The sequence below is a fragment of the Ictalurus punctatus genome, chromosome 24, assembly GCF_001660625.3.
Source record: "Ictalurus punctatus breed USDA103 chromosome 24, Coco_2.0, whole genome shotgun sequence".
Classification (NCBI taxonomy): domain Eukaryota; kingdom Metazoa; phylum Chordata; class Actinopteri; order Siluriformes; family Ictaluridae; genus Ictalurus; species Ictalurus punctatus.
In genome coordinates, this window is record NC_030439.2 from 7,968,418 (window position 1) to 7,977,669 (window position 9,252).

The 9,252-nt window shown below is 38.4% G+C and overlaps 1 protein-coding gene across 2 annotated transcripts; it reads left to right on the forward strand.

Moving 5' to 3' along the window:
* Positions 1-1,909: 1,909 nt before the first annotated feature.
* galr2b (galanin receptor 2b) lies at positions 1,910-6,939 on the forward strand. 2 transcript variants are annotated; one of them, XM_017454870.3, is made up of 4 exons: positions 1,910-3,441; positions 3,550-3,604; positions 4,372-4,768; positions 5,127-6,939. In XM_017454870.3, exons 3-4 carry the CDS (start codon positions 4,395-4,397, stop codon positions 5,887-5,889), a joined length of 1,137 nt encoding a protein of 378 aa, XP_017310359.1. In that variant the 5' UTR covers positions 1,910-3,441; positions 3,550-3,604; positions 4,372-4,394; the 3' UTR covers positions 5,890-6,939. The 2 variants fall into 2 exon arrangements, with proteins under 2 accessions (XP_017310359.1, XP_053531290.1); XM_053675315.1 differs by having other exon boundaries at positions 3,550-4,768.
* The last annotated feature ends 2,313 nt before the right edge of the window (positions 6,940-9,252 follow it).

Genomic DNA, 9,252 nt, shown 5'->3' on the forward strand with positions numbered 1-9,252 from the left:
ATATTCTTGTCAACAATAAGTTTATCCTTCCTCTGATACTGCATGGACACAGAAGCAAAGTTATTATTGTTAACAAAAACTATCACGAAAACTAAAACTATGAGTGAAAAAACATGAAATACAAATAAAAATGTGAGTTTCCAAATAAACAAAAACGAAACTGCAACTATGAGGCCATAGTTGCTAACAGTAAAATTAATAGGTAGGAAAAGACAGATCCCAAGTTGGGCTTTTTTAGAATGATTACCATGATACTAAAAACTAAAACAATATTAAAACTAAATACAAACTAAAAGTAATGATTTTCGAAAGATAAAAACTTTCGTCTAATGCACCGTTAAAGCTAACTGAAATGAAACTGACACTGAAAACCAAAATACAAAACAAATTAAAAATAAAAACTAGCAATATTTTTAAAACTATAATAACCATTTTATAATAGAAAATACTTCAGTAAGCTCCCTTGCTGCATTGTTGCGGCAGGAAAATTATGGAAAATGGCAAAAGGCTCAGCTTCTGAGGCCAGTGAAATGAGACAAAGTGAGAACCTTTTTCTATGTTGGAATGAATTGAAATGCAACAGCTGTTAGTCAAAATATAACAGTGCAATGCAAAGAGAACTCAGAGGAGATTAGTACAGCTGTTAGTCAAAATATAACAGTGCAATGCAAAGAGAACTCAGAGGAGATTAGTACAGCCTCCCTTGCATACAGCAACAGACCCTCAGACTCTCAATGGCTGTTTCTCACATGCATTCAAGCGCACTGAAGCTTTAATCTGGTAAAACAATGAGAATATTGGCTGCAATAGCAAATGCAGAAGTAACAAGTTCGAGGTTAGTGCCTACACTAGAAACACCAATAACCTCAATAATTGTACCACTTGGTGAAACAAAGCATGTAAATCCATGCTGTATGCAGTCCAGATATAAGACAGGCACAGAATAAATTATACATACTGGTCGACAACGTAGCTGTGGCAAATGTGAGTTGTATCTCTAATACAGCATCAGAGTTGCTCCGGACCCTGAACTAAATAATGGCTATATCTGTAGGTGCAATAGATACAGACATACTATAGGCAGTACTCCAAGTATAGCGTTATGATAGATCTCAGGGTTTGTCAAGTGGCTGGCTCAAAGGCAATTGCTAAGGTCTGGTAGAAACTATTCTTCACGAGTTATATTTCAATTTTCTGTCATTTACTCTTCTGTGTGTGTGTGTGTGTGTATGTGTGTGTGTGTGTGGGTGGAAGCACTGCACCTTTATTCTGTTACTGCCTTCCTTCTGCAGTGATGTGTGAACGCTGAGCAGAATGTGGAGGAGGAGTTTCTATACGAAAGCAAGAGAGGGAGAGAGGTAGACACAGAGTGAGGCAGAGATGGACAGAGAAACACACCGTGGCAGAATAGTAATAAGGAGGGAAAGAGAGGCCGTTTAAGTTTGAACTAAAATCCGAAATTTCAGCCGTTTAAGAGTGGAATACAGGATATCAACATGACAATGAACCTCACCAGTGAATAATTAGTTATGGTGCATCTATTATCTGGGTAAGTAAAGGATCCTGAAACAAATTTACTTGATTTTTTTTTTTTCGGTGGTGTTTCTTATTTTCTGTTGTAACGCTAGGTAGGAATCTTGTTATTCATCAGAGCATATCATGGCTTCTTCGACTTGTCAGTGAATTTCTATGGTAATGCATGCATTTGTGTATAGTGTTGAATTAAATTATTAACTATTAGACATGCAATATTCTTTTTTGCTCATCATGAGTAAAGATTTGCTTTAGTCCAAAGCAATGAGTAAGACTAATTATTGACTCATTCATACAGAAGCATCATATTTTTGGTGGGGTAAAATTCAACAGATGATGCTTTGCTGTCAATGGGATTTGGGGTTTAATTGGGGGGGGGGGGGGGGGGGGGGGGGTAACAATTATCCCTCTTCCCTGGAGAATCCAGATCACATTGTGCTCTGTTGTAGCCAGCACTAAGCTGTGAGGAGGAATTGCAATACTTGCCATAAGTGTTAACTCATTGTTACAGGCGAAGGAGAAGCAGCTTTGAGTTGTTAAACAGACACTACCAGAGATAAAGAGAGAAAGTGGTGAAAGGGGTCCAAGTGAGGAAGCTGAACAGAAGACATACTCAAGGAGAATGGTGGACTAAAAATAATACATTTCATCATTTACTCAAGAGGCACCTTCATCTCTTAGAGCTGTCAGAGCACTTAATCAAATGCCACGTGGCTGAAAACTAATGGAATGCCAATCATTATGTTACAAAATATGAAGATTTAGTGAAACCCTCATCACCATTGTTTAAGGGAAAAGGCACTGTTATTAAATTAAATCAGTATTTGTCTGAGTCTGTCATATTGAGTTACATATTTATATCTCCTTTTGTTACTGTACATGTATTACTATGACTAAGGTTCACAAGGTTTGTGCAGGTGGGAATACAGACAGGATATTGCCTTATTGAACACAAAAGCATAGCAATCACTTGACTTTGAAGGACATGGTTTGTTTTTATTTATTTATTTATTTTGCCTTTTTTGTTTTTACTGTCTCCCTTCTTTTTTATTTGCTTTCCCCCATTTCTCCCACATCTTCTCTCTTTCCCACACACCCTTCCCCCATATCTAATCCACTCCCCAAATCCACAGATTTCTCAGCAAATGCATTCACATGCTTGGGACGCATGACTTGTCAGGATATTCTTTCATTTCCTCGTCTCACAAACAAAGGATATTACTTATATATTGCAAATAACTCAAATGTACTTACAAGTTAAATTGTAATCGATGATTATTGCATATAAACTATGAATAAAAATAAGCAGTACTACGTTCTTGCCTTGTTTATCCTCTATCTTGTGTTTCTGCAGCAGCGTTTATGCACATCAATATGCAGTCACTCTGTAGAGAAAAGCACTGACGAAGAAACCATCATAAACTACCAAGCAAGATTTAGCATCAGGAGCAAGCACAAACATAGCCGCTTTGAATGTTTCTTTTCCGTGTGAATTATGGATCATGTCTGACAACATATCACCTCGCTCTTTAATAAATAAATAAATAAATAAAAATACAGTACAACTGTGGTGACTCCTGCTTCACATTGAAGTGCTTTATTATGCTTCTTTAAATTTTGCACATGGAATACAATACCTTTCTTTATAAACCTCATTCATTTTGAAAATCCTTTAAAGTGTTTCTCACCCATGCCTTTTAAAATCTCACCGCAGGTCTTTGGTATTTTAGATTAGGTATGTGAATATTATTTACTGACTGGAAATGATCAATCCCTTTTCTTTGTGCTTTAAGACTGTTTTCAGCACCAAATGACTGCTAAGCTGCAGCACTACCACTCCCCATGTCTATAAAGAATTTATTATTTTTATGCTTTTGAAGTTCTGCTGTTACACGATACCACATATAGGTGAGAAATAATCTGAGAATATGGAAAAACAGCTCTTGTGTTCTGCTTAATACATAAGCAAAATTGCTTACAGCAGATGCATGATGAAGGGGTTGTCTTTTTTCACAGCTTGATCGATTTCTGGGGATGAAGAAACTGTTCAACAGTTGAACAGCACTTACTGGTATGATTGCTTTTTCTTTCAGCTTATTCTGGTCGTTGAACTTTGCACGTTTATGACTCATGTACATCAAAGCCTAACTCATAATATTTTTCTTTAGTCATCTTTAAATGCTGACAGTGTCAAATCCGATGCTTTGTATTTGTGCTCCCTATCATGTTTTAATCTGAACATCCGATATCCCATCACCTTGTGTTAGAGCATCCAATTGTATTAGTAACTGTTCATGTTATTGAGACTGTAATATTGCTTCAATGTTGCTATAATCTGTTTGTGTCCCATTCTACTTCTCCTTCCTTTTGTCTCTTTCTGACCAACCATTTCCCCACATCTCCCCCTCTCCCTAGTTCAAGGGGTCTCAATTTTTTTGCAATCATCAATCCCTTTAGCTGGCAAAAAAAGAGAAAATCTAAAATATACCGTAGTCCAAGTACTCAAATATTGCATTATAACGTCACATTACTATAGTCATAGAAAGAATAGTTCGGTTTGAGCATGTCATATCTAATGAAGAGTATCACATCTGGTCTTGCTCCTTCTGTGAATCTGTGATTTTACATATGAACATATGCCATCCCTGATCCATGCAGTCAAAGCGCTTCCATGTGTTTATGATCAAAAGAAGCCATGAAAAATACAGTAGAATTTATTAAGACAAGCTGCTGAACAATAAATAGTAATAATAATAATAAGAAGAAACTACCAAATAGCATAATGCATTTATGTATTATGCAGACTTCTGATTGCCTAATAAAAGATGTCATTTACAGTTTCTTCATATCCAAGGTACACAATGTCTGACCATGAGGATCTGAGCAAAGCCATGGGCCACTGGAACGCCTCGGACAGCTATCAGCTGAATGCAGCTAGCGTGATTGTGTCCGTTGTGTTCTCACTCATCTTCCTGCTGGGCACAGTGGGGAACAGCCTGGTGCTTGCTGTGCTCCTGCGCAGCGGCCAGCTCAGCTACAACACCACCAACCTGTTCATTCTCAACCTCAGCGTGGCTGACTTCTTCTTCATCATATTCTGTGTGCCTTTCCAGGCCACCATATACTCATTGGAGGGCTGGGTATTTGGCTCCTTCATGTGCAAAGTGGTGCACTTCTTCATCAACCTCACCATGTATGCTAGCAGCTTCACCCTTGCTGCTGTCTCTGTTGACAGGTGTGTATGCATGCTCACCTCTCTCACTGCTCCTAGAATTTACCTTTGGATGAAGAGCAATTATTTTTGACAGTTCTCTATTTAGCGAAGAAAACAGTGCTAGTCCCAGTAGAGGCTGAGAATCCCCATTGGCGGTTACTTCCTCAATCCTCAGTGATGTTCACAGGATCTTGCCACTATAATCTCATATAGTTACACATTAACTTTGGTGGAACTCAAATTTGCAGAAAGCAGTCTCATAGGAATGAAAAAAAAAATCTTGTGCCATATGGAAGAGTTGATATGAGTTCTGAACTATGTCAAAGGAATTAAAGTAGACTAATTCATGAAATTATGTTGTCTGCATCTTGTTTTGCAGATATTTGGCCATTCGTTACCCACTGCGCTCCAGAGAATTACGAACGCCCTGTAATGCGGTTGTTGCCATGGTGATCATTTGGGGTCTGTCTCTTGTCTTTGCCGGCCCTTACTTGAGCTATTATGACCTGATTGATTTCGAAAACAGCAACGTGTGTGTTCCCGGTTGGGAGGAATACAACCGCAAAGTACTGGATACCTGCACCTTTGTGTTTGGCTATGTCATCCCTGTACTCATTGTCAGCCTGTCTTACACACGCACCATCAAGTATCTCTGGACAGCCGTTGACCCACTGGACGGCATGTCCGAGTCTAAGCGAGCCAAGCGCAAAGTCACCAAGATGATCATAATCGTCACTGTTCTGTTTTGCATCTGCTGGCTGCCCTACCATGTGGTCATCCTGTGCTACTTGTATGGAGATTTCCCCTTCAATCAGACCACATATGCATTCAGGCTGCTCTCACACTGCATGGCTTACGCCAACTCCTGCCTTAATCCCATTGTCTATGCGCTGGTGTCCAAGCACTTCCGCAAGGGCTTTAAGAAAGTGTTCAGCTGCATTCTCAGTAAAAAAGGGCGCAATAAGGTGCATGTGGTGCAACTGGCTAACACTGTGCCTGGCTTTGAAGCTGCCTCCACCGAGGTATCACACATGAACGAAGAGAACGGCAGACAGAACGAGCGTGAGATGGCTGACCGCCCCCTTACAGAGTCACAGGATGCCACCATGAACATAACATTACCTTGCCAGAAGCAGCAATGAGCATAGTTAGTATGGTAGCAATGGTCAAAAGGGCAAAGATATAATATCACAATACTTTTCATGATACCTTGTTTGTTTGTTTTTTTTTTTGTTTTGTTTTGTTTTTTACCTTAAATAAGAATTTGTAATAGATGCAATGTACCAGCTAATACAGTACTAGGTTCACTGATTTTTATTCAACTCTTAAAAAAGAAGATATGGCATAATAGAAAAACATCCAATTAACTATAAGTTGCTTTATGGTTTTAACTTAACTTATTGACAAAAGTTGTGTAATTCATCAAGATCTACTTTTAATTGCAAAATAAAGTTTATCATGAAGTAATCTATCATGATAACAATCTAACTGCACTAACTGCTGATGCTATACCAGCCTTACTGAATTGTGAAACTAATGTACCACTGCCACTGGACATAACCCATATGCTTTAACGTTGACAACTATAGACTATATTAAAATGCTTCTTTAATTACACACATAAACAGACAATATATTTTTCAATAAAATAAATTATTTATTTTGCTGGGTTTATTTCTTGTAATTATTAAAATGTGCTATAAATTAAATGTGTTATTTAAAAGCTGCAAATATCTATTTTTAATGGCTTTTTGAACATGTTGCAGTGTATAATGCTTCTGTGCTGATTAAATGATTCTGTGATTAAAAAAAATTACATCTGGTAATTATGTAATGCACTCTAATGTCCTAAGAATTCTGTATTCATATCAAATGTATGATGTATTTTTCTGTCTCACTTCTGACTAATCTCTGCGTGCTTGTGATCTTCTTACAGAGACTACATTAATAATTAACAAGTGCAATTTCCATCCCAGATTTCACTACTCCACTGTTTACCAACTATACATACCATATAAGCGTAAACAAATGGGCTCATACCATTTTGCACTTTTATACTGGTTGTTTACAAACTTCTGATGTTATGCTCATGATTGCCTTACCTCTACGTCTTGCTGTTCTTTGGTATTAAGAAGTAACTTGTACAGAGTTGACATTTAAGATATTCATGTTGGTTGATTTCAATAAAAGTATGATATATCTTAAGAAATGGTTCCTTTGTGAGTTTAGTCACTTGAGGGTCACATGAGAGTTTCTGAATCTGTTGGTTTGCTATATAACATTATAGATTTGATAGGAATAAGAAAGACCACTCATGACACATACTCAACAATTCCATTAACATTATAATGCCAGACCAGTGTAACAGTGCACTTAATGAGCATTATTTATTAATTGTGTACACTTAAATGAGACACAGTCTTTACACAGACACAGTCTTGAAATGAGACACAGTTTTTACGTACTATGAATAGTAATCATTTTGGTTTATTGGTTTGGTTTGGTTCTCTGGATTGCAGAAAGTCTCATCAATTCAGAATTCTGGCAGTTAAAAAAAAAAAAAAAAAAATTCTAGATAAAATTATACCTAGCCCTGAGAGAAGATCAGCCCTTTTCTGAAATGTCTGCCCAAAACAATATGGTCAGTTATATATGATGCATTATTTTCAGTCCTGTGCAACCTGTCTGTTCTCATTATATTTCCATCACCACACTCAAATTTATGGGAACCATTTTGCTATTATTTCTGTTCTGAAATCACTGAAACATTAAAAGGCACTTTCTTGGGCCTCTTCTTCAATTTGACCTGTTAACACTCTCTGTGTTCGAAGTTGAATGAGGAAATGGGAGACAGGCATGCAACAGTGCTTCCTTTATTACGTTCTTTATTACTGACATCCCTTAGTCAAATCCAGTGTCGAATAAAAACCTGCTGAGCCTAACCAATCAAGCAGTTTGTCAATGCATGTTATTGGATATTCATCAAATTTAGAACCACAGTGACTTTTCTAAAGTCCACACAGAATCAGACCAATCCTTCAGCCTTGGGAATCAAAAGCATGGGGCTGGACGAGTCACTGTGGGACTCCTCAATTACCCCCATATCGAACATGGCCAGGAGTTCCTCCCAACCTACCTCTGGGACGTCTCAATCTGGTGCTCTGTGAGATTTGTGTGACTGGGTAGAGGCAAAATCATGTCCGAAAATTTTGCTTGCAACTTGGCAACTCCAGTGATTTGGGATGGTGACAGGTGGTCACATGTTTTAGATTCACTTCCGGCCCCAGCTCTTCCCTCTTCAGCTCTACCATCACCAAAGCTATAGCGAACAACTCTCTCCATGATTTTAGGAGATTGAGGTGGCATATCTGCAGTGCCTTGTCTCTAACTGTTTGCCTTACCTCATTGTCAATTTACTTGAATTGCTGTGTGACCTCAAAGGGCCCTTGCCACTTTGCGAGTAATTTGGAGCTTGATGTGGATAATAATAAAGAGCACTTGATCTCCCAGTGACAAATTTTCCTCTGTTCACTGACCCAATGTGGGAAGTTTTGCTCTCAGGTTAAGAATGTATCGAATTTCACTTACATTGTGAAGGTCCATCCTCCCAAATTTTTTCTGTTGATGTCTAAGATGCCGCAAGCCTGGGTTGAGCCCATATAGTAATTCAAATGGGGAGAACCTCATGGAGGCTTGTGGGACCTCTTGTACTTGTGCATGAACTACTGAATTGTATTTTTAAGCATTTGATTAAATTGCTTGACCAGACCAACTGTTTGCGGATGGTAAACACTGGTACGAATTGATTTAATCCCTAATAATTTGTACAGTTCGTGAACTGTGCATGACAAAAACAGGGTGGGGATTATGACTTGGGTTATTATTTTGAAGAGTGCCTCCACAAGGCTGCATGCTGAGATGTTGTGCAGAGGCACCACTTCCAGATATAATGTTGTGGAATCTACTAGCACTAACACAAAGAGATGCCCTTATGCACTTCTTTCTAATGGCCCAACAACGTCCGTGTGTGTGTGTGTGTGTGTGTGTGTGTGTGTGTGTGTGTGTGTGTGTGTGTGTGTGTGTGTGTGTGTGTGTGTGTGTGTGTGTGTGTGTGTGTGTGTGTGTGTGTGTGTGTGTGTGTGTGTGTGTGTGTGTGTGTGTGTGTGTGTGTGTGTGTGTGTAACACGTTTGTACAGGCAGATCAGCGTCTGTGGGTTTTAGCTATATTCTTCCCTAATCCATGGAATTAGATTTTATTTTATGTTTTATAGAGGCAATCGTTTATTGTTGCACTGAATTGTCTGATTGATCCCTGAATTGATTGCTACGTTATTGAATATTTACTGGATTTGTGCAAATTGACTCCTTTGAGTGGACTCGTTGTGAGGTGTGATTTAGTGATAGAAAATGTCAATGTAAGGGTGCAGATATGAGAATCTGTCTGGCAGAGAGGTAGTGTGTTGTGTATTGTAGAGTGCATTGTACGGTTATGTAGTAAATATCTG

Excerpts from the sequence above, each read along its gene's own strand:
- galr2b (XM_053675315.1), top strand. The coding sequence starts at position 4,359 with ATGTCATTTACAGTTTCTTCATATCCAAGGTACACAATGTCTGACCAT. Across the intron at positions 4,769-5,126 it reads GCTGCTGTCTCTGTTGACAG|ATATTTGGCCATTCGTTACC; the intron begins GTGTGTATGCAT and ends CTTGTTTTGCAG.